The 24,680-nt window shown below is 48.6% G+C and overlaps 1 protein-coding gene across 6 annotated transcripts in view; it reads right to left on the reverse strand.

Annotated features, from left to right (window-relative positions):
- The window catches only part of OSBPL10 (oxysterol binding protein like 10), a 334,389-nt gene that overhangs the window by 52,055 nt on the left and 257,654 nt on the right, over positions 1-24,680 (reverse strand). For 5 of the 6 annotated variants that reach the window (XM_054504478.2, XM_045903929.3, XM_064588984.1 and 2 more), the window contains one exon: positions 8,135-8,284. The exons of the other annotated variant lie outside the window; for it this stretch is intronic. In XM_054504478.2, coding sequence (XP_054360453.1) covers positions 8,135-8,284 — 150 coding nt within the window. The remainder of the gene's footprint in view (positions 1-8,134; positions 8,285-24,680) is intronic. 6 annotated transcript variants of the gene reach the window in all.

The following is a 24,680-nucleotide window of genomic DNA, read 5'->3' on the forward strand; positions in this document are numbered from 1 at the left end:
GGGTGCCTGGGTGGTTCAGTCGGTTAAATGTTTGCCTTCAGCTCAGATCATGATCCCAGGGTCCTGGGCTCGAGCCCCACATCAGGTTCCCTGCTCAGCGGGGATCCTGCTTCTCCCTCTGCCTCCCCACCTCCTACCCGTGGGGCTTGTGTTCTCTCTCTCTTTCTCAAATAAATAAATAAAATCTTAAAACAACAACAACAACAACAAGATTTGGAGAGAAGAGCCAAAGGCATCGGGAAGGGAAGCAGACACGATACTTGGGCGAACGGGACACTGTGTACCCACAGTTGTGCTTGTGGGGGGTTCATTTCCAGGGTTTACCCTGGCTCTTCTGACCTTCCTCATAAAAACTTCCCCCTTGGAAGGAGGAGCTGAATCTAGCAACACCGATCTTTGGCATACCATGACTAAACCTGGAAATTTAGCCTACTAAAACCATCAAAGGAGAAAACTCATATGCCCAAGACATTTGCGACCTCATGCCAGGATCAAGAAGCCACAGAGACACACAGGACCCTTCACCACTAGTTGCTGAGGACGTCCAAGACCATGTAGCAACTCGGTGGAATGTTATGCGGCCAGTCAAGAGTACACAGGGAAGGACAGTGTTCTCTTCCTCAAGCCCGCGGGTGAGGACACGACTGTTTGCTGTAGTGGGATTTGTGGGTCAACAAACCCCAACCATGCACGGGATCTCCACCTGGTTTTACAAATAGTGCTACCGTAACCATTCAAGCGATTCTTTAGGAATCGTAGAAATTGACGAATTATCTCGGCAAGCCTCTCTCGCAAAGTGAGAATCTTGTCTTACGTAATTACTAATTGCAGAAAGAGTTAGGGGTCCCTGGGAAAAGAAAGAGGGAGACCTAGCTTTCTTGACATAAGAAAGGTCATTTGAGGTGCCCCCCCCCAACCCTGCCACCTTGTGAAAGAAGGTAAGAACGGCCACTCTTGGGCCAGGAGATAGCCTTATCAGAGACGATAAATCAGTGGTAAAACTCCCAGGCCAGGTTCAGAGGTAAAGGTGGACTGGACGCACATTCTTGAGTTCTCTTTGTAGGATCTAAAGTCCCCTGAGCACTCAGACGCCAGCCCAAGAGGAGCCAGAGATTTGGTGATGATGACCCTGTCCGCCCTCTTGACTTTGACCTAAACTCGGTCATCTTAAGGGGACTTCTGCCCCAATCCCACTGTCTTTACCACTGTGCAAGTCCCTTCGTGAATGTGTATGCCCCCCTTAGCTTAAAACTGCCCCAATTTCATTGTTCAGGGAGACACTGCTTTGGGAAAGATCCCTGGTGTTCTCCTTTATTTGTGGCAAGTAAAATCCTTCTTTTTCCTATTCTTTGGCTTGACACTCACCAAGAAGGGAACCCCGTTTCGGTAACAATGGGATAGGCACTATGTACCTTCAGGGTCAGGGAACTCCTCACCTGAGGAGAGCCGATCCCCCCTCCCTTTGTCTTGTACTAGTTTTAACCACAATCTCTATCCCCAAAACTCCCACCTACTCTGTGGAATCAGCTGTGCCATCTGGAACAACACAAAATCCACTGTTCTAGAAGATCTCCCTCTCACTTGATCCCATAAAATTGGAGTTTAGGCTAACCCCCCGCCCCCAAGGAATCCATGTGGGTCACCTTGCTACCCATAACTACCACCATCCTCCATAATCTCAGTTCCAAGCATGCCACTCTCCACCCAGTCCCCCTGAGGTCCCACTCCACTCTGCCTCATCCCAGCCCCACCAAGAACGACAGCCTGTTGACCCTGTTCTGTCCCCCACCTCCTCACAGCCTCATTTTCCACCACACGGGTGTGGAGTCCATGGCCCCACCTTACACTTACCCCTCTGATCCCTGCCACACACCCCCCTTGCCCTGTGGATCTGCCACTTTCTCCCACTCGGGTACAAACTGGGTGAACCTCAACTCTGCCATAATCCAGCTCCTCTCATTCTCCATGCCTCAACCTGCGGCTCAACCTCCCTGGAGGGAAAGAGGCACCTTTCACATCCGTGACCGACAGCAAACTTAAGTGCCCCTGTGGGAGGGTGTAGCCATCCTCCTATCTCCCAGGTCACCCTGAGACCATCACTCCTTTCCTGCTGCTATCCTCCAATCTCTCACATGAGCCCACTGCTTCTGTGGGCACGGGGACAAGCGTGATGACCGTGTGCACACCATCATCCCGAGCCAACCCTCCTGCGGCACTCACCAGGCCCCGCTCGGACGCCCTCAGATGCCGGGTGCATGCAGAGCAGCCCCACAGAAGGTACACCTCTCCCAGGTTCACAGTCAGGAAACTGAGGCACTCAGCCTAGGGAACTCAGCTAGGCTGCCACCCTGACAGTCCGGCTCTCCAGCCAACGTCCTGGGCTTTGCCTGCTCCCCGGAGGCAACGGCCGCGCTGTCCCATTGAAGGGTGACCCTCTGCCTGGGCTCTGGGCCCCACGCCCTCCTACTACTCGGGTTCCTACAGCCACCACCCCTCCCCTCTCTGTTCCCGCTGGCACCCAGACACCTTCAGAAACCAAGCCTCCCAAAGTCCAGGTCCGCCTCCAGGTTCCACCCAACCCTCTGCTCTCCCTTTACTATATTCTGAGCTCTTGCAACAGCCATTTCTCCGCTCCGCCACCACTGGTCTCTCCGATCTCCCTGGAGCCCACCCCCCATCAGGCCTCAACAGAAACAAACGCAACGGTCTATCTCCAGGCCTGATCTTTCTGGACACCTCCCCAGCGCTTGCTCACAGCTGATGGCTTCTCTCTCCTGGAAGCACTCTCTTCCCGTGGCTCCAGGACCTCACACTCCTCTGGTTTCTGTCCTACCTCCCTGCCTGGCCCTTCTCAACCTCCTTTCCTGGATCCTTCTCATGCCCCCAGCCTCCACATATTGCAGAATCACAAGACTCAGGCCTTGGACATGCCCTACATCTCCACTCACTCCCCAGAGGAACTCATTCCCATCTCCTGGCTTCCAACACCCTCTGTTCCTCGTTGGTTCTCGACCTTGTAGCTGAACCTCACTCATACCCCTCAGACTCTATACCAACTGCCTCCACACCCTCCCTACCTGGATGCCTAACGACCTAAGAGATCCATGACGAATTCGTGATAGCCCCCAGCCTGCTCTTCCCGTGGTCTTCCCCGTCTCCATAAGGGCGGTGGCCTTCTGGGGCACTGGTGGCCTCCAATGAACCCCAGCTCCTGCAGAGCACACTTGTTTTAATCAATACAGAGCAAGTGACACTGTACCACTCCGGAGCCTAAGTTTTAAAAACGCTTCTCCGCTTCACTCTTGTCCTCATGGGAACTTGCAGACACCCTGCAAGATGCCTGGCTCCCCAGCTGGACAGACCATGTGGGAAGGATACACGAATAGAGATCCTAAGACTTCATAGAGAGAGGGAGGGGACCAGCTGTCTCAGCCACATCCAGCCCCCCACCGACCCACCAGCAGACCAGAGACCCGCGAGTGACCATGGACAAGACCAACAGCACGACCGCCCAGCCAAGCCCTGTCCAGACTGCACAGCTGAGAACAAACAAAATGGCTATTCGAAGCCACGACATTTGAGGTGGTTAATTCCTCAGCGATAGGTCACAGAAACAAATGTGGCTGAATCTAGTGTTTAGTCTTCCAGTGGCTCAGGTCAGAATCCCAGAGTCACTCCTTACCCATCTTTCCCTTACACTCCACATCCAATCCATACGCAATCAGGACACCCGTATCCTGTGGGGACATCCGAACTCTGTCACTGTCACTCTGCCATCATTTCTCACCTCCTCCCTGCGTCTACCTTTCCCCCCGTTGCCTGCAGCCCACTCACCCGCACCCCAGTTTACCTTCCACGAGAGGCAAAATAATCCTTTACAAGAAGGGCCACTGTGCTTTTTGCTCAAAACTCTCCAGTGGCCGCCATGTCACTCAGAGTAATATACCAAGTCCTTACGGTGTCCTAGGAGTACGCCCCCACTTCTGTCCTGCCAACTCCATTTCCTGCCAACCCACCCAGTTCATTCTTGAGTCATCCCTGCTCACCCTCAAAACACCAAACAAGGGCCCTCGGACGCCTCCACTGCACAGTCACCTGGCTGAACCCCTCATCTGAACCTTGTCTCTGGTCCAACGGTGGCCGGGAGCACCCACCCTGAGCAGCACCTCGAAGAGGGCCTGTCCCCCTCCCCTGAACTTCACCTTTCACCCTCCCGCCAGGCTCTGCTTCTTTGCACTGTTCTCAGCTCTGGACTCTCCTCTCTCGTGTACTGTCTGCCTCCTTCCGTCATCCCACGAGCTCTGGGAGGGTGTGGATGCTGGAGGTTTTGTTCACTGGTGCACTCCCAGTGTCTATGGAGCGTGCAGCTCCATAAGTATGTGAACGTATGCATTACTCGTGGTCATCTTTTATATCCCTGGAGAGCAGGTTAAGAAGGTCACAGATCTCCTGGCTCCACCCGGCATTCTGTGGCCCCGCTCCCTGGAGGCCAGGCGGAGCACAGCACCTCCTCTTCGTGGTTCTCACCTACATCAAACCCTCCAAAGCTTTCTTGTTGCCCTCAGGATCAGGTTCGCCCTCCTTCACGTGACCCACAAGGGTCCACAGGATCTGACACTGCTACCCACTCCAGGTCCGGCTCAAGCGTGCCACTCGTCAGCACACGTGGGACTCCAGTCACACTGCCTTGTGCTCTCCAGCTTTGCCCATGCTGTTCCTTCTGCCAGGAATGCCTTCTCGCTCCTTCCACTACTGCCCATCATCCTTCGGCCTCAACCTAAATGGCCCCTCCTCAAAGAGGCCTTCTGTGGCCCACCATCTTTCTGTGGTTCCTTCTTTGTCTCTCCTTTTCCTTTCTAGGCTACCCACAATTTGTGGAAATGGAGCAGGTCATCCAGCGGAGGTATTCACCAGCAACTTGGGGTTGTGGAAGCATAGCTGAGGGAGGAGGGCAGCCAGGGGTGCTTTTAGTGGGAGGACCAGCTGCATATTTTGTGGGGGCAAAGTGAAAAATGAAAATGAAAATCCCCTTATTCAAAGTTATTAAGAATTTCAAGAGAGGACGCCTGGGTGGCTTGGTCAGTTAAGCGTCTGCCTTCGGCTTGGGTCATGATCCCAGGGTCCTACAATCGAGCCCTGTGTTGGGCTCCCTGCTCAGCAGGGAGTCTGCTTCTTCCTCTGCCCCTCTCCCTCCCCAGGTCGTGCTCACGCTCTCTCTCAGGTAAACAAATGAGTTAAAAAAAAAAAAAAAGAATTTCAAGAGAGCAACAGTAGAACATTCTATCCAGCATGGGAGCCTCTGAACATGGGGGGCTGTGTGACTCCACTAGTCACACGCCCATGAAACTGGCCCTGTCTGGTGACCACAGTTAATCAACTCAGGCAAAATGTTGCATTGGACGCCCAGCCATGCTGGTGACTTGTGGATGTGTCAATACTGGCCACCTCCTCAAAGATGGGGCGGTAGACTTGTTTCATGGAGAGTGACCAGAGCTCCATTCTTCAGTCAAAGAATACCCAGGGTGCCTGCTCATCAGATGTTGTAATTGGGCTAAGTTCATACACTGACAATCTGGCACAAGCTTAACACCATGATATGGGCAAACGCCAAGAAGAGAAAAGGAGACAGTAAGCAAAGAGACTTTCATCAACCTTTCTATGATGCAACAGAAGGTTTACCTCTTCCTCTCACAAGCATTTCAGCTCATTAACTCTTCCCTTGGTTTTCGAATAATAGCTTCTTCCCAGTAAATAAGTTAATGAACTACAGACTAGAAAAGCTTTCCTTTCAAAGAGCCAACTGAGTATTGGATAAACGTAACAGTTGCTCTTTTAGGAATAGACCGTGGTTCCCAAAATGCAAAGCAATTATATCCCAACAAAATAATAACAGGAGATGCACGGTTCCTAGGATTTATTTTAAAACAAGAGAGCCATAATGTGAGGTCTCCAAGACATTCAACCTGCGTAATAGAGCCCTCTCAGTATTTTATTGTGTTCCTCCACACCTGACCTGGACAATTTCAGTGCCTCTGACATTCTCTCTCCTATGTCATTCATGATTCTACATCAATGTTTCACAAATATTTTTTAATACGATCCGCAACGAGAGTATGTTTTACATTGTGACCCAGTACACATGCATCAACAGAACTGAAATAAAAATTTTATCAGCAGTACACACTGAGATTTTCCATTGGGTTTTACTTCATTTTTTAGAAATAATCATCTGACCCACACATTGGTTTTACAACCTACTAAATGGGTCATGACCCACAGTTTGGAAATGTGGTTTTAGATCATACTAGCATATATTATTACCCACATTCCTTCCACCGGATCTTAACTCAAGCTCTATCTGAAGTGTCCACGAATCCACAAGAATAAAAAATAAGTGGCTTTTAAAAAGGCAAGCATTTAGGGGCGCCTGGGTGGCTCAGTCGGTTAAACATCCGACTCTTGATTTTAGCTCAGGTCATGATCTCAGGGTCGTGGGATTGAGCCCTGCATCAGGCTCCACACTCAGTGGGAAGTGTACTTGAGACTCTTACCTCTACCTCTGCCTCTCCCCTCCCCTGCTCTCTCTCTCGCTCTCTAAAATAAATAAATAAATCTTTAAAATAAACATATAAATAAAAAGGCAAGCGCTTAAATGATTCCTCTAGCAAAAAGGACAGGACCATTCTAGAGCTAGAAGGCTGAAATGAAGGGAATTAGGCAAGGTAACACAAAGCGGGTCTTCAGGGTGTGGTGAACAGATCCAAGCAGAGGGCAGAGAGTGGTGAAGGCAGGAAACCTTCTGAGGTCAGGCCTCCCCAGCATGGGGCCACCATTTTCTTTAAAGTGCCACAGTCTCCCAGAATATCAGACACGCTCACATTCAAACACAGAAAACATTCTGCGGAAAAGGCTTTTCTGTCTTCTTTGAGGCTCCCAACTCCTCAGTCCCCCGTAAGAGGTCAGTCACCATCTTGTCATCTTCCTCTTCAAAGAATCTCTCACACCTGCCCCTTCCCGCCAGGTTCTCTGGCCTCTGGCACAGTCTGAGGTGAACCCGTGGTCTCCAGACCTGTCACAGCAGCCATACAACCCAACCACCCTCAAGGCGGCTTCCACAGGGGGTGCCTTCAGTGGCGTGGACCATCTCAAGCATGTCCACATTTTTCTGGCTGGCCTTCAGGTTCTAGAACCCTCCCCATGGGGTCTCTCCCGACTCGTCGTCCCTCTACCACACCACACAGTCTCATCACACAGGAAGCGTTTGGTAAGGTTAAGAGTGATGTCGCACCTATTACGAGTCCAGCACGGGGCTGGGGCCCTGCTTGCTCCCTTTAATCTCACCACACCCTTCCAGGGAGGCATCAGGATTCAGTATCTGGCTAGAAATGTAACCAGGTGGGCACCGTCCCCCAATGCCACCATACAACCCTTCAGCTACGTACAGAATTGCTTTCTCTGCTTGCCTCCAGAATGAAGCCACCGCTCAGGGTGAGGGAGGATCTCTACGGGCCCAACAACTCACCTCCAGTAGTCAGGACACCGGGTTCTCTTGATGCTGGCCCCCAGGAAGAGTCAGCTGCACTTCCACCAAAGAGCAGGTCTGTTCCCTTGCAGGTGGGTAATGGGATCTGAGTTCCCAACAAGGCTGCCCTTTGGGGACTAGCTGTTAAAGCTAATACCAACTGGCAGCAGGTTGTGGCCAGGCACACAGTGGCATCACTCCCGGGGCCGCCATTTTCCTTCCTCCCGTTTTTCTCTCTGGGAGAGAAATGCCAATATGCCTCATCTGTCTCTACATCTTCAATCTTCTCTAGAACACAGCAGGAAACAAAGAAATCTTATCTTGAATTTTCCCTATCATCTCCTGTGCTTCTTCTGATGCTAGACTAGCAGCTTCTCTAGAAGGTCAAATGTGACGCTTATGCTCTGAGAGGGGCATTTACGTAAAAACATCCTTTCAAATTATCCCTTGGAATATCCATGCTCGGGTGCCATTCTGGCCTTTTTCCCACTCTCCTTCCCCAGTCTCACCCCGGCGAAGAGAATGTGAGGAGAGGAGGCTTGGGGGTGGGGGGGTGAGGGGAGACAGAACCCAAGCCATTGGCTGCACACCCAGTGGGACATGCCAACCTACCTTGGTCAAATCCATTCCTAGTTTGAGCTGTGAAATGAGATGGAGAATTATACTCCGTTGATCCTCCATGACGCCCAATTCTGTCTCTTCCTTATCTTCAGTGTCACTTTTTTCATCTTCGGACAAAACCAGTTCAGGGCCTGAGTTTGGCTAAAATTAGATCATTGATAAAAATCACCAGCTGGTCCAGCAGAAGTTAGAAGCACAGCGTAGGGACCTATACACTTAGCAATGATGGAAGGGGCCCAATCCTGCCCCACAAGGAGTTTCTCTGGAAGCCAGCCCTATTAGCCACAGGGTGAAAGAGGACTCTTTCGGGGTGTAGGCCCTTTTTGGGATGCTTTAGCTATTGTGCATGCCCATTCATTTTCCTCATCATCCCCTATTAGTGAACTTTCTGGTCTAAAGACTTCCCCCAACAAAAAAAAAGTTTCCCACCCTTCAAAAAACTATATGGGTATGAGCTCCCTTATCTGGACTATTCCCATACAATATTTTCCTTTTAATTTACACAACCCGGAACACTTTATATCTAACGTAAACTTTTCTGTTAATAAGCAAAAGTCAGATACCCCCAGGACAGACTGAAATTACCTTGGTTATGAGAAGATTTACTCTGAGACTCTTTCTACTCACATCAATTAATATCACTACAGCAAGCGTAAAAAAAAGTCTCAGAGCTGGCATTAATTTAGGAAGGGAGACAAAAATAAAAATTTAAGGAAAAACACAGAAATTTTATAATGCTGAAACTCATGCTAGCCAACAGACCCTGCTTTCGTCAATGCAAGTTTATTAATTCAATTGCTTGATTCTGATTTTTTCAATTACATAGTTAACAAGCAAGTTAATGAGCAGAATGTACAAGAGGGATTATGGAGCACAGCATTTTCCAAGACCCCAGTATCAAGAACTCTGGCTATCATGTAACGTTGTCCTTGGGATTCTACTGAAAGAAGTAACCCTATTCCCCACTCCACATTTACCTGTGTTCTTATGGTACTTGTTTACAGGTAAGCCCAAGCACTCTGCAAAAACATTACACAATGGTTTCTAATTACCAATGACAGGTCAGACCAATGAACTTGATATACAGAAATGCAGGAGCTTGAGGTTATTAGTACGAAAAGGATACAGACTTGCCCATATGTCTATGCAAAAACTAATGATTTATAAACCCCATTAGGCAGAATCATCTCATTTTATCTAAAGGTACTTCCAACTTCCAACACCCCAAGGTTATTTTAGTGATTAAGGTGGTTGTGACTGATCAGCCTAATATACACGTGCTGGCCATTCCTTACCAACGCTCTGCAGAGAAAATAAGATGCTCTTCTTCCCTGGGGTAGGCATTTAAAAATTTCCATCGAGATAGACATTTTCCATGGACATACTTCTCAAATTATTCTAAATCACCTCTGAATAACCCCAATTCTGGAGAGATAGTTGGGAAGACCTCGGTGAAGCCCACAGGAGTAGGCTTCCCCCCCAGCCAAGAGTTGCGTGTTCCCCCATTGTGTGCCTCATTTCCAGCCTCATCGTAACGTGTGTTGTTTGACATCATTAGAAAATTGTGTTGCCAGGATACACTGAAATAACTGAGGACCTGAACCCCATCCTGTTCCACGGGAGACTCACCGGATGAATCTGGATTGGGGGAGTGGACTGCACTGATTCTGTGCTGGGACGCTGGAGAAGGAGGGGCTCCGAAGGCCACCCTGCCTCTCCTCCAGCTTCACCTCTTCGACACGCACCTGCCACGTATCAGTGCTGCCACCAAGGCCACTGAGCCGGAATGGCTGAAAGGCTAGGAATAGCAGGGTCATCTTCCCACCAACCTGTCCCCCCTGACGCTTCCTTCTCCCTCCTCTGGATTTCAGTGTTGAAGAGTATGGTGGTCTCATTTCACTGGGAGTTTATAGTTCCAACCAGACACCACCAAAGTAAGAAAGCTCAGACCCAGTCCCTTCCAATGGCAAAGGTGCTGCTCTTACCACTTCTTCTGTAGTGACCTGGTGGGTAGGGCTCTGTGTTAGTAGACTTCCCCTCAACGCAGGGGTGGGCAGCTGGGGGAGGAGAGGACAATGCCCCGGGCATCTTGCTTTGGGAGGAAAAAGGACAATCAAAAACAAATCAAGCTATCAGCATTCACCCACACTGGGGGAAGAGGGGATGGTGGTGTGCAAAGTCCTTGGCCGTCTCCACAGGAAAGGGAGCCGCCATCTTGAGTGCAATTATTCCTGCCTGGAATTAGTTGTTCTCACCGAGTACCAAAAGCAGACTAAACAAATCAATTGCTCAAGTGAGGCTGCCATAAGCTTTATGAAGCAGAACGACCCTTTCTTCTGAAAACATGATTTCCCATTTGTCCACACAGCAGCACACAGGGAAATCTCCATCCTCCCCACTCAACTCTCACACCTGCTGCAACATGTTTACAGGACCCCCCGGGACCACACTTCCTCCTGCTGTCTGCCTCACTTGGAAATTAAACCCAGCTCGTCCCGGACTTCGGGTAGCCAGGAAGTCTTTCTGCAAGATCCTGCCACGTGATACTAAGTACACACATCAGTGTGCACACAAACCTCCCCAGGTCTTCCTCTTCGATCCAACATTACATTTCCTCTGTGTCTGGTGATGCCTCTCAGAGACGCTGGCTCGAGCAGAGAGAATTAAAGCTGGTGCACGGACCCCAGAAGCTGACTCACTCCAAGGCGACCGGAGGCCAGAGCTCGTGGGGACCTGAAGTCCTGCCAACGGAAGAAAGGCCGGGAGGAGCCCAAGACACATCACTGACTTGGGTCCCCAGCAAACTGGCTAAGCGTAATCAAGGATCGCAGTATTTCTCTCTCCCAGAGCTTCTGAGAATGTGCCTTTCTTCTTACAGTATGATTTGCAAAAACCCCTCCTACCCAAACTCAAGTGAATAATCAGGGTTAAAAAGGGAGGGGGGCACCTGGGTGGCTCAGTCGGTTGGGCGTCTGACTTTGGCTCAGGTCATGATCTCGGGGTCCTGGGATCGAGCGAGTCCTGTGTCGTCAGGCTCCCTGCTCAGCAGGGAGTCTACTTCTCCCTCTCCTGCTGCCCCTCCCCCTGCTCATGCTCCCTCTCTCTCTCAAATATATAAAATCTTAAAAAAAGAAAAAAACAAAGGTGGTTTCATTCATCACGTTGTTAGTGAATGTCTTAGAGGACACCCCCAATTCCACCCACGCTGGAACTCAGTCTTTTGCAGAAAGGTGAGACCACCCTCCGTTGTGGGTCAAAAAGGAGGGCAAGAGGAGAGAAGACAGGAGGATTGAACTGGTCAACCCCATGAGAAAGAGGTCAACTGACAACATAAAGACAGCTCCATCAGCATCCACAAAGCACCCACTATTAACTGGCGCTGCAAGAAACTCAGAATTTGAAGAACAAGGCTTTGTTGGCCTTTTAAAGGCAGAAAAACCCATTCCCTGTTAGGGTCAAGAGTTTGTCGATTCTGCTGGTCTACTGTGAAATCCAAAACATCAATAAGGTCACGGGATCTATATTCCATAATCAGGCCCATGTGCCCCTTCCAGATCCTCACCCTCCCACTCGCAGCACTCTACTTCTCTCCTGGGGTCCCCTGCATGCCCGAAACCCTCCAATCCCTCTGGATTTCTGCTTGTAAAGCTGTGACCACTGCCTCGAGGTGCTCCAAGGTGGCAGAACAGTGTTTCTCGATCTCAGAAGAAAACGGAAAATGAGAAATGGTTTTATAAACACTGAGAAAGTTCACACGACTTACTAAGCAAGAAGAATCATCAAATTCCCCCATTCCCCAGAGATCTCTGCAAATGAGCCAGCCCAGTCATAAAAAAGGTATGCCAACTTGAAGACAAAATGGAATCAGAATATGTTTTAAAGAGAAGCAGGCCTTGGAAAAATGAGGTTTTTAATAAAAACAAAAATTAAAGTCAATATTTCTACCACATGAGCACCTCAGGGCATATGGTGCTACTAAAAATCAAGTGACTCATACCTATGAGCAAATAGGGGTAAGGACAAGTACATTTGATGGACAGGAAAAAGCTTCATGGCAGGCTGGGGCTTAGGGACACTCCTCCGTGTGTCCACAACAAGGACTTTTGCCCCAGAGCACGGGTTCTGAATCTGGGCACTATGGACACCCCCCTAAAGGTACTACCACTACCCTTCATATTTGATACAAAAATTGTGTGTCTGGGCATTTTCTGGAGAGGAGGCCCATGCTCTCTTTGGATTCTGGAAGAAGATCTGTCCCTGGGCTGACCCTGGGCCTCTCAAGGACCAAAGGGTCTGAGACCACGTAAGAGAGATGGGCTCTCAGGATGGAATGTGTTCTAGTCAGACAGTCCCAGCATCTGCAGACGTGCTCCTGCCTTTAGGCACAGACCTCTACTTCTTCCCTGGTTCAGGGCAGCACATCTGTGAGGCACCGGCCGGGGGCCAAAGCCAGAAGCAAAATCATGACTCAGGTTAGACGGTGCAAGGGAAACACTGAACTTTGCTCCCACATCTTCTTTTTAACACAAATCTTAACTCTGCAATACAAATACAAATTCCAAACAAGACGGAAATTCCAATCCATTTTATTCAATACACACATGTAACTGAACTACAGTTTGGGTCAGTTCCAGGAAAAACCATGAAAGAGACATTCATCTTCCAGGCCCATTCATTTCCCTGTCACAGGCCCCGCTCCACCCCTGCACCCGCACCTACTCCCCCTCCCCCGCTTCCTGAGATAAGTGCATGCAACCCAGCCTTCTTTCTTCACCACCGTCTCTCCTCCTTTCTTCACTGGCCCTCAGAGAGAGCTGAGGCCGACACAAGCAGTTTGATCTATTAATGTCCTCTTTATTTGTAAATGCCTAATAACTTTAGCGTCTTAACTCAAAGGGCTGAATCCTTAGATTTGAGGCATTATGAGAGAAGGCTAGGTGGCTACATGACCCAACCTTGAAAGAAGACTTTTTCCCGTTGAACAGGGAGTAAGGCCATGCTAGAGCCCTTAAATCACAGACATGCAGGTATGAGGGGTCTACTCTAGCGAAGATTAAGATGGGCACCTACTGCCATCTTTTGCCCAAATAAGTGTTCTAGAATAGGCATTCATTAAGTAGATAATCTCTTCAACAGAAAACTGAGTTCAAGCAATCTGCAGCTATCCGAAAAGTCTACTTGACCAAGGATAGAAAATAAAGGCAGCTAGAGACTGAATATCAAATTCTACTCCGTCAGCAAGCACACTGAGGCCCAGTGTTTTGAGAGCCTGGCATCTCTCCCCACACACTGTACCTCGGCATGGAGGCACGGGACGAACTGAGTCACACCGAAGACCCGAGCATTGTCCAGATATCGTCTTTACGGGAGAAAGGGGAAAATCCAGCCATGTCAGAAAGAGTATCTGATATTCTGAGGGTCACAGAAAGCCGGAAGGTGGGGGCAAAGACCCAAAGCACCACCCTCAGATATCCACCCTCAAATGAGAGAAACGTCATGAGGGACAGCAGCAGGGCGAAGGAGCAACCGGGCAATGAGGTGTCCTCCTTCAGACCCTACCTCTCACTTCCACAACGATGCACAACATGCAACACTGGCCACCAGCACAAGTACGCCTCCGTTCACTGGGGGGGTAAAGAGTCAACAGACAGTGGTTTGCTGGAAAATGAGAAGTTCTAGAAAAAATAGGAATGGCAAGTTGAAACAAGGGATTAGAGGCTAGAGGGGCAGAGAGGTTGGGAGAGTAGGTAAATGGAAGAGAAAGGAGATAAATACAGTGAATACTGGAAGACAAGCCCGGGGGTCTGCATGTCTAAGAGGTACAAGTGCCCAGGGACCAACTACTGAAACTAATTTCTGTTCTAATGATAAAGGCATTACTGGTGTGGACGACCTTTATGGAATCCACAAAGCCAAGTATTAAGTCCTTTTATCTCTAGTCATCTTTCTCATCTCAATATTTATAACATATTCAACCAAATTATCATAATCATTCCTTGATCGTCATTGCGTATGTTCACATTAGTAATATTTCACATACTCAGAAGTCCAATCTAACAGTACAAGGCGAGGAAAACCGGCACAGCCATATTCGAAGACCCAAGCCAACTTCATACACAAGTCAATACCATCAGTATAGTGCAGGGCATACAAAGATGGCCAGCAGTCCAGCAAATTCACCTGGCATTTTTGTCCCTCATTCTACGATAAGACAATTATATCGCACGACTATCAAGTGCAAGGCACTATCACATGCTTAGAAAAACTATTTCCCCCAAGGGCACACACATACAGTTTTGTCATATGAATGTAACGTGGCTGCTCCTAATGACCTACTGTCCTTCCCACACTCAGCACAGGTGGGATTTCTTCCCCGGAAGAGTCTCTTTTGTGCCTGTCTCCAATTCCCAAAAAGCAGGCCATCTTTGCTGAGCGGAGGGTCTCTCAGTTGAATGGACGGACGCTCTCCTCTGGTCAGAAGTCATGCCAAAGAGCTTGATGTCAGACATACGTCTTCAGGTGATGTCTTGTACACCTGACGCCCCTTGGCCCTGACGCAGGGCGGCTGCTGAAGGCTAGGCTCCTCGCATGTACGATCTTCTATGTGGAGCCACATCCAAAGCCAGGTGACCAACCGTGCCTTGAAGGCCACCACTGTAATTAGGGGACCTTATCTTGCCATTCGGAGGTAGGTACAATGAGGCCACTGGGCGAGGAGGGGGAGCCCGACGGACGAGTTGGCTCTGATCCTTAACAGGTTCAAGTACAAGCACGTCCACACAGCAGGCTGGTCCCAGCTGCCGTTTTGGAGATGCTGAGTTGGTTGCCACTGACATCACAATCCTTCGGCCGCCTCCCAGGGGACGCGCTGGCTTTCTGGCTCTAACCACACATACACACACATTTGCCACACTTGGCTCGCACAGACTGGAAGGACAGATGCTCTTCCTGAGCAAAGGGGCCGACCTGCAGAAAGGTTCATTTTCAATAAAACACAGCCTGGAAAGTAGAAGGAAGTCACTTCTGGGGAGGGGGAGAGGATGGGTGGGGGGGCCGGGGGGGAGACATTCATCGTCAGCCAGCATGATCAGGCACGATTATGCCAAGAGGATGCAACAGGTGTTCCTTTAAAAAATACCGGCGAGAAGCGTTCATCGCAAACATCGGCCCTTTTCTCATTTCCATGTAGCTGCTCGGAAACCATTTTTAAATGAAAGCAAAAAAGAAAGGAATTGGGAAGGATGCAAAGCGAACCTTTAAAAGTACAAAGAAACAAAAAACCAAACCGCACACCGCCCCGTAAGGAAGCAGCCGCAGCTGTGAAGGGGGAGGTGATTATCTCGCAGCTGGGGCACCGGAAGCAAGCATGCCAGTGACCGTCCTGGCGACCACGTGCAGGCATCCCGAGGCCACACACCACGCGTCGGCTCCTCCAGCCCCAGCGGCCACCGGGAACAGCGGGAAGGGCACACGCGTGACGAGAACGCCCAAGAGCCAAGCGCTGTGTCGCGTGCTTTTATGACACGATCTCAATCAGCAGAAGTTGGGCGCTTTGCAACCCAGTCCAGCACTGAGTTACTGGCCCGGCCAAGAGCTCGCCAAGCCTGGGGTGACAGCGAGGCCGCGCCGGGTTGTGGGGCGCCAGTCCACACGGCCCAAGCCACGCAAGCAGCACAGGCCCATTTCCAAGCCCACGGACAGCTTGTGAGCACCGGGGTCAAAGGCTCGAGAAGGAAAAGGAAGAGGGCAGGGAAGCCGAGAACATAATCGCCACAGCTCTGGGAGGCAGCGAAGCCAGAGAGATGGCCCCGATATAAATCCTGAGTCCACTACCTTCCACCTGTCAGGCTCCGTCTGCTCATCTCTGAAACGGTGACGGGACTACCCACACCTCAGGCGGCCGCTCACGGGCCTACAGAAGACAAAGCACAGAGAGCGCTGAGCCCGGAGCTGGGTCCCCGGGTCAAGCCCAGTAAGCAGCCACTGCGCTCGGGAGCCCGTGGCTGACCCACTGGGGCACTGGTGGGCACGGTGATCTAGAAGCCTCTGCCACAGCACCCGCGTCCTCCGAGCCAGCCCTCCAGAAGCTGGGTGATGCTGCTCAAGCTCCTCTGCCAGGTCATCCCCCGCAACAAGGACCCAGAGGGCTCTGGGGCTGTAAAGGTCCAGGTCCCCCACAGAGCCCATGGCCCTGCCCACGAGGGAGCAGTACTTCTAGAATCTAGGGTTGCCCCCGGAAGGGATCCGTAGAAATTCCAAAACAAATCTCAGCCACGGGCCACATGCAGATCGGAGAACCACAGGAGACAAATACCAAGCAGCAGGGGCAACAAAGCAGAGCACGCGTGAGCAGTGGGCTGCCATCGCAGGTACCTGAGCTCTCTGAAAGACCCAGGAAAGGGAGGGACGAAACGCGTGCCAGGCCCATTCCAGCCTCCCTAGGTTCTGGTATGAGGAAACGCAGTTTAAGACATAAAAGACCTCCTGCAGATGGGCTGAATGGGGAGCAGGCACCCGAGTTGCAGGAGTTACCATCACCCTGACTGCCTCGAACACCCCCATTAGTTATTGAAGATAGAAGGATGCTTAAGACCTGGTGTCTGCATTTGACAAGCTGGTAAACTGCTTGAGGAGTGCACAGATCTTTTTTTGCCCCCCGGCCCTGGGGGGATCCCGTAAGCTCCACCTCCTCCTTGGAGACTTATTTCAACCACGCTTTGCAGCAGCAAGAGGTGGTACCTCCATCCTAACAAGGAACTCCTTAGCTCCCTGTAGGCACCCCATCTGGCACTCATCAACTGGATTTATGCAACTGCACATCTGCTTTCCCATTGGAACTGGAATGCCAGATCTCTCTCAGTAGAGAACATTGATTATTCGGGCTGGCTACTTAGCGCTCCGGGTTGATCCGGACCTGGAAGCCACCTCTGGGATCCGGGAGAAAGAATGCTGTGATCAGTTAGTACCATTGGCCAGGAATTGAGGAGTGGACAGTAGTGGCCTTGCAGTGGCCTTACCCTAGTGTTTTGAAACTGCTTCGTGACAGTCTCCCATTAGAACTCCTGTCCAATTCAGGTTTTCAGTTGTAGAATCTCAAGACAAAGGCTGGTTTTTATAACACATGCTCAATAAAAAAATGTGTTAAGGAGTAAGTGAATAAAACTAAAGAAACAATGGGGACAACTTGAGCATGCAAGGACAAAATCCAGATTTAAAATGAAAATGACAGGGGCGCCTGGGGCGCTCAGTTGGTTAAACGTCTGCCTTCAGCTCGGGTCATGGTCCTGGGGTGGAGCCTCGCATTGGGCTCCTTGCTCAGGGGGGAGTCTGTTTCTCCCTCTCCCTCTGATGCTCCCCCACTCATGCTCTCCCTCTCTCCCTCAAAAAAAAAAAAAAAAAACAAAAACAAAAACAAAACTTTAAAATGGAAAAGACAGCCAGTCATAAAAGATCACATATGACATGGTTCCACTTATAGGAGACGTCCAGAACAGGCAGACGGATGAAGACAGAAAGCAGGTTAGCAGTTGGGCAGGGGCTGGGAGGATGGGCAGAATAAGGGGTGATAGCTAAAGGCTACAGGGCTTCTTTTGGGGGTGGTGAAAAAAAATTTTTTTTTAAGATTTTATTTATTTGACACAGAGAGAGAGGTGGGGAGAGAGAGAAGCAGGCTTCCCACAGGAGCAGGGAGCCCGATGCAGGGCTCGATCCCAGGACCCTGGGATCATGACCTGAGCCAAAGGCAGACGCTTAACTCACTGAGCCACCCAGGTGCCTAGGGGTGATGAAAATGTTCTAAAATTGACTGTGGTGATAGTGGGACTTACCTGCAAAAACACTAAAACCCATGGAATGGTACATTTTAAATGAGTGAATGGCATGGCATGTGAATTATATCTCATAAAGCTGTTATTAAAAAATGAGAATAAAAATATAAATAAAAGGACACAAAATGGAAAGCCAAACAACAAGGGCAGGAGGAAGGTTGTGGCCTGGGTGAGCAGAAGGGCAGACTCTGAGCTGAGTGTCACCAAAGGGCAGTGCTTAGGGCAGCCAGAGGAAGGAGGGAACATTCCAAGAGAAGGAGCGGCATGATGACGTCCGGACAGTTTGGCTGAGCGGGACAACACATGGTTTAAACTTATGGCTCAGACTCATTCCCTTGGGGAGCCCACCTGACGCCATGGCTTTCCACCATTTATTCACCAATGACCTCTAAATTTCTACCTCAAGCTCAGCCTTCTCCCGAAACTCTAGCTTCGTGCATCACCCGCCTGCTCACCATCTCCCCACCCCCCCACAGCCATCTGCGGGTAGGCAGAATTAACAGTCTCCCCTGGAGGTCCATGTCCTAAGGGGCCTGTGAATGTTACCTTCTGTGACAAAATAGGCCTTCTAGAGGTTGTTAAGGGCCTCGAAACAGGAACAGAGTCCTGGATTATCCAGTATAATCACAGGAATCCCGGAAATTGGAAACCCTTCCCTGGCTGTGGTCAGAAGGTGAGCATGGTCAGTGAGATGTGACAACTGCTGGCTTTGAAGACAGAGGAAGGGGCCACAAGCCAAAGAAAGCAGGCAGCCTCTAGAAGCCAGAAAAGGCAAGGGAACAGATTCTCCCCTACAGCCTCCAGGAAGGGTCCCTCCTCTTCCTTCGTGCAGTAAATAGGCATGTCAGGCTCTCCGTGAGGCACAGTAGAGGAATATGGAAAAGATCTTAGTCCTCTTGGAACCTGAGGCCTTGCTGGGCAGACCGTGGTTTGGTTTTGGGGTTCCCCTTGGGGGATCACGCAGGGGGCCCAGGGAAAGTAGTAAGATGGTGGCAGGCGGATAAGGAAGTGAGCAAGCATGGAAGGCAGCAGGTGAAGCCGGAAGCGAAACTGGACCTGCCAGAAATGTATGCAGATGGAGTTACTAGTAGGCCGTGGGCAACATAACACAGCACAGAAGATTCATGCAGGCGGGAAGCATTCACAGGGGAGAAAGCCAACATCATCTCACCTTCCCTCCTCTCAGATCCAACACAGACCTTGGAAGAGCCCCATCAGCATCCTGACATCTCCATTTTGCTCTCCGCACTCCTGCCTAGTCATCCAGACTTGAGGCCCCCGCAGGTGCTCGGACACCTCCCAGCACCACACCATCTAGACATCTAGCTGGTCAACACATCCCTTCCTGCTCGCATTTCTGCCACCACACCCTAGATCTTAGACACCTAACTGTATGATCCTACCAGTGTGCAGATTCTCCTTCTGCTCCAAACATTCCCCTCTTACACGTTGCCTTGTGTTGCACCACTAGAATGTTCTTCCCCAAATACCCTCTTCTCCGTTCGAAAGTCTTCAGTGCCGTTCCATGGCTCAGAGAGAACTGCTATCCAGTCAGCCCAACCTGTAAGGCTCTCCTCCACCTACCCCTTTGTCCCTTTCCCTCCTGCTCCTCACCCGAACTCCCTCCTGCCTAGACAGTTTGACGGCACCCTCATGGCACCCCCTAACCTCATACTGCCCAGCACAACAGCCACTGGCCACATGGAGCTATGCAAATCCATTAAAAATAAGTAAAATTTAAAGTACGGTTCCCCAATGGCACTAGCCACATTTTAAGTATTCACCAGTCACATGTGGCTAGTGGCTACCATATTGGTCAGAGTACAAACATTCCCATCATCGTAGCGTGTTGTATTGGATAGGCTGCTCTATGCTTTTCACGCCCTCCCCGTTCATTTCTCTGCTTTCTACCATTTGTTCTTTCTCTGCAAACACAGCCCCATGCCTTGATATGGACTCCAATGACCCCAGGTCGTTAACAGTCTCTCCCTCCTCTACAGCCCTTTGGGTAAGCTTTGCCACGGTCACTCACAGGCCACTGCCAGGCCTATCTTTCCTTAACTTCTTGGTAATCCAAAGCTCACGGAGAAGAGGTCATTTTGAAAATCTGACATTCCTAATAAAGCACACAAGGACAATTTTACAAATACAGTCGCCTCAGAAACAACATGATGAAGGAGTGATGTACTGGGGGTAACCAATAGTATTAAAAGGACTCTGGACCTAAAAACTTAAAGGAATTCTACTATCTATGATTTGCTTCTTTTGTAACCATGGATGCACACCAAGAATACAACTCTGACTTTCTATATCCATGGTTTAAATTATTATTGATTTATGCTTTGTGCTGGGTGATGGATTTCTTCTGATTCTGCAGATGGTAAATACCTTTATTCAGAGAGTAAACACAATGAAACTCAGGTCGATGGCACCACGTTAGCGATGCTTTCAGACTCCACACTTGACGCCACCAATTGCTAGGCTGCCTAGTTTTTTCCACAAGTTATACACGGTTATGGGCTGGAACTCTTGAAAGAGACAGGAAAAAAAGACACAAAGCAACGAGGATGTGCAGAGCAGCTGTAGGAGAAGCTCCGAATCAGGCCTACATAATGTGTGGTTTCCGGACCTGCAGCCTCGGCATCACTGGGAACTTGACAACAAAGACGATCAAGAAAACCATCAGAGATAACCCAGGCTAGGGGCCCATCCCAGACCTATGGAATCAAACTCTGGGGCCAAGGAGTCCAGAACTGTGGATGTTTGGGGTTTTTTGGCTTCTATTTTTTAGTTGAAGTATAATTTATATATGGTGCAATGAGAGACCTTAGTGTACAGTATAACATGGCTTATGACAAATGTATCACTTTATATCCAATTCATTTTTTTTTTACCATCTTAACTATTTTTAAGTAGTAACGGTGTTATCTGTATGGACGCTGTCGTGCAACAGCTTTCTAGAATTTTTTCAGCTTCCAGACTGAAACCCTACACCCACTGGATAACTTCCCATTTCCTCTCCCATGGCCCTGCAGAACCTGTGTTCTGCCAAGCCCTCCAGGTGCTTCTGGTACGTTCTAGCGGTTGAGAAGCACTGCTCTAACCACCGCAGGCCACAGGGGTCAGCAGAGACAAGCAAGCAGGCCCCCAGGAAAGACTAGCAGGAGATGGACTATTGGCCCCTCTGGTTCTCCAAACCCAACCCCAAGCGCCTCCTGAGCACACGGCACCGCCTGAGGCGCAAGGGGACCCAAACATGGACAAATGGACAACTGTTCTCAAAAAACTGCGTAGGCACACGCTGAAGAAACAAACCGTCTTTCTCAATGTTCTCTCAGGTTCTGGAAATTCCACTTGACAGCCTCAAAACGGAAATGGAAAGCTATAAACTTTGATTGGAAGAGGGTGATTATATTTTCATCAGTGGCCCCACCAGGCGGTCCTTTCATTCTGACTCTGGATTTCATCCGTCCATTTTAATCATTTATGCCTCTCATTTAGAAATTCCCAACTGCTTCTTTCCGACGGAAATCCTGGAAGGGTATGATAACACAAAGGAAATAACCAGGGGCACTGCAAACCACAGAATAGTTTTGATTTACAAGTCATTAAAAGCACGAGGCATTTACTGTTCTTTGCAGGCAAAAAGGGACTGCATCATGAATAATGGAAAAAGCAAAGGGCATTAAGGACTCCTCCGCAGATACTGTTCTCTCCAGCCCACACTGAGGATTTCCTGGGACCCGAGGCACATATCAGTACATACACCAGTGCACCCCGGCCTTCCAGGATCTAAATCGTGCCAAGTCTATACCATTTCACTCCAAAAGGTCGAGTTTCTGGATTACTATTTCCTGACTCTCAAAAGAGCCAATGATTTAGTGCTAGAAGCACATCAAGAGCTAGGAATTTTAGAAACAATGCAAAGCTCGGGCAATTTTAGACTTTTCGTTTTTCTTAAAAAGAGGTCTGGTATATTTCCACTATATCCAGATTTTTGTAAATATTAACGGACGGGAAAGCATCCGGGAGAAACAGGCAGTAGTGTTTTGTAGGAGAAAAGAAAGAAAGAAAGAAACCAGAACAAAACCGCCTCCAGCTCTTCATTCTACGATGGGGAAGCACCAATAAGGCCCTATTAAAGCTACAATCTCTAAATCCCACTCAGTACCTTCTGGCTCAAATAGCAGGCATTTTCTCTGCTTCTTAATTTGCATTATGTATGTCCATTTTTCTAGCCACTGTGACTGAGGGTATTCAAAGGAGGTTTCTTTCTACTTTTATTCAAATGTGAATTGATACTTAGAATCTAAGAGGGTAATTGTAACAATTCATATTTTCCCCCTATTATTCCACTGCCATAAAATCCAAATGAGGCTTACTATGTCTTCTGCTTGAAAAACTGTCACATTATCACACTCTGCATTGCCCCATTTTCAAATGCTTCATTCAGTGACAACTTCAAAGACAAATTTGTGAGACAGCTGTAGTCACCCTAGGGGACCGTGAACACGTGTGGTGAGCGCTATTAATGATCAGAACTGTGGGTTATTGTGTTTAGCACAAAAAGAAGACAGTGAATTTTAAGGTGTAAATGTACTCTGGCGGGACCCACACTCTTCTAAATACTAAGTTCCTGTTTTCATTGGTTGTTTTGTTTTGTTTTGTTTTAATGATTACCCTGATGCAGTTTCCATTTCTCTAGCATAACCTAGCCTGCTATGCGGGCTCTTGAAGCTAGGTTTTCCGTTACTTGGGTAGACATTTTGACAAATGTTGTACTCCTGTGCACTAAGTCTTCATCCCATTCATGAAACAAACAACCCTCATGCAAGTTTAAAAATAACCCATGGTATGTGATGTTTTGCTTGAAATTGATATTTAACTGGTTACTTTATCATGCCATCCATAATCTAAAGTCTTTAGAACTAAAAAAAAAAAAAAAAAAAAAGTTTAACTTCTGATATTAAGTGCTTCATTTTTGAGAAATAAACCACTGTTGTTTTTTCCAAGTTAATAAGTATCCTGCATAAAACTGTCTTAAAAACCAGCAACGTCAGACCCTGGATGGAGAGAGAGGGTCCAAACCAGAACCACTGTCAAATGAGTCTATCTATACACATTTCCACATTTCCTTCACAGCAAGGAGTAGGACCAGGGAGAAGGTGAGGGTGGGGATAACAAGGGCTCTACGTAGTCAGTAGTCTTTATGAGAGGACCATTTGGTTCTTGCTGGATGATGTTTCCAAGACAGACAAGCGTCTATCTCGGCTCACGGCTATTCCCATAGCTACTGTACCTCCCTCCCAAACAGAGCAACATGCTGGCTCATCCTGGTGGTGTTCCTAGACAGCCACACATACAATTCTGGAGCCTCATTTGAAACTAACACTAGATTACAAAAGGATGTAATGAGAGTCTGACTCTCAACCCAATTCAAACTAAGGGATCCTTCACAGGAAAAGATTCTGCAGTGGTGACTGTAACCGTAATTGCTGCCACTACTTCTCATATCTGAAGTGCACCCAAGATATGGACAAAATACTTGCCCCACATTATGAAGAATTAATTGGCTTAATATAAAAAGAACACTTATAAAATATTAATTAGAAAGTCCAAATGAATTGAAAAATGTGCAGAGGCTGTGAACAAGATAAACATTAATGGCTAATATGTGAAACATATTCTTCACTTCATTCATAAGTACAAAATAGAAAGTACAACAAGACACCATTTTTCTTCTAAAATTAAAAACCAGAGGGGAGCCAGGCTGGCTCAGCCAGTGGAGCGTGCGACGCTTGATCTCGGGGGTCATGAGTTCAAGCCCCACACTGGGCACAGAGCTTAAAGATAAATATTAAAAATAAAAAAAACTGGCAAGAAAACAGGCACTTGATATTCGTTTCTAATGGCAAAAGTACAGGAAAATAGTAGCCCTCGCACATTGCTGCAGAAGTATAAATTCGTCTCCGTCTTCGAGAGCAATTTGGTAATACTGAGAAGAATTTTTAATTCCCACATTTGTTGACTGAATTCCACTTAAACTCCACTGCTAGACAGTTCCCCTATATGAGACATAGTTGTCTTAAGTGTGCAAAATATGAGCAGAACCGTATTTGTAAAAGAAAAACTGGACAACCTAAATGTCTCTCAGAAGGTCTGATTAAATAAGGCACAGGGTTCCCCGAATCATGACACAACCCTAGAGTTGACTGCTCTGTAGCTGTTTAAAGGGATGCAAACAATCTTCGTATACTGACATGGGAGGGTACTGAAGATGTATTGTTCAATTAAAAAGCCACTTTACCTACACACGTTATCTGTAGTGTAATTTCATAGTTGTAAGAATTCCTATATATATATATAATATGTATGTTTGCTGTGCAAACTCCCCAGAAGAGAGACAGTAGCCCCCTGCTGGAGGCAGCATCTAAAGAAGAGTTGAAACAGTGGACTTTTATTTCTGACTTCCTACAAAAGCCTCTGCTATTATTTTTATGGCAACAATTACGTTGTTTCACAATAATTTTTTTTTTAAAGATTTTATTTATTTATTCATGAGAGACAGAGAGAGAGAGAGAGGCAGAGGGAGAAGCAGGCTCCCAAGGAGCAGGGAGCCCGATGCGGGACTCGATCCCAGGACCCTGGGATCATGACCTGAGCCGAAGGCAGACGCTTAACCATCTGAGCCACCCAGGCGCCCCGTTTCA

This window comes from Mirounga angustirostris, unplaced genomic scaffold (assembly GCF_029215605.1).
Source record: "Mirounga angustirostris isolate CCGP_5_RB_7025 unplaced genomic scaffold, mMirAng1.0.hap1 SCAF_1, whole genome shotgun sequence".
NCBI classification, from domain to species: Eukaryota; Metazoa; Chordata; class Mammalia; order Carnivora; family Phocidae; genus Mirounga; species Mirounga angustirostris.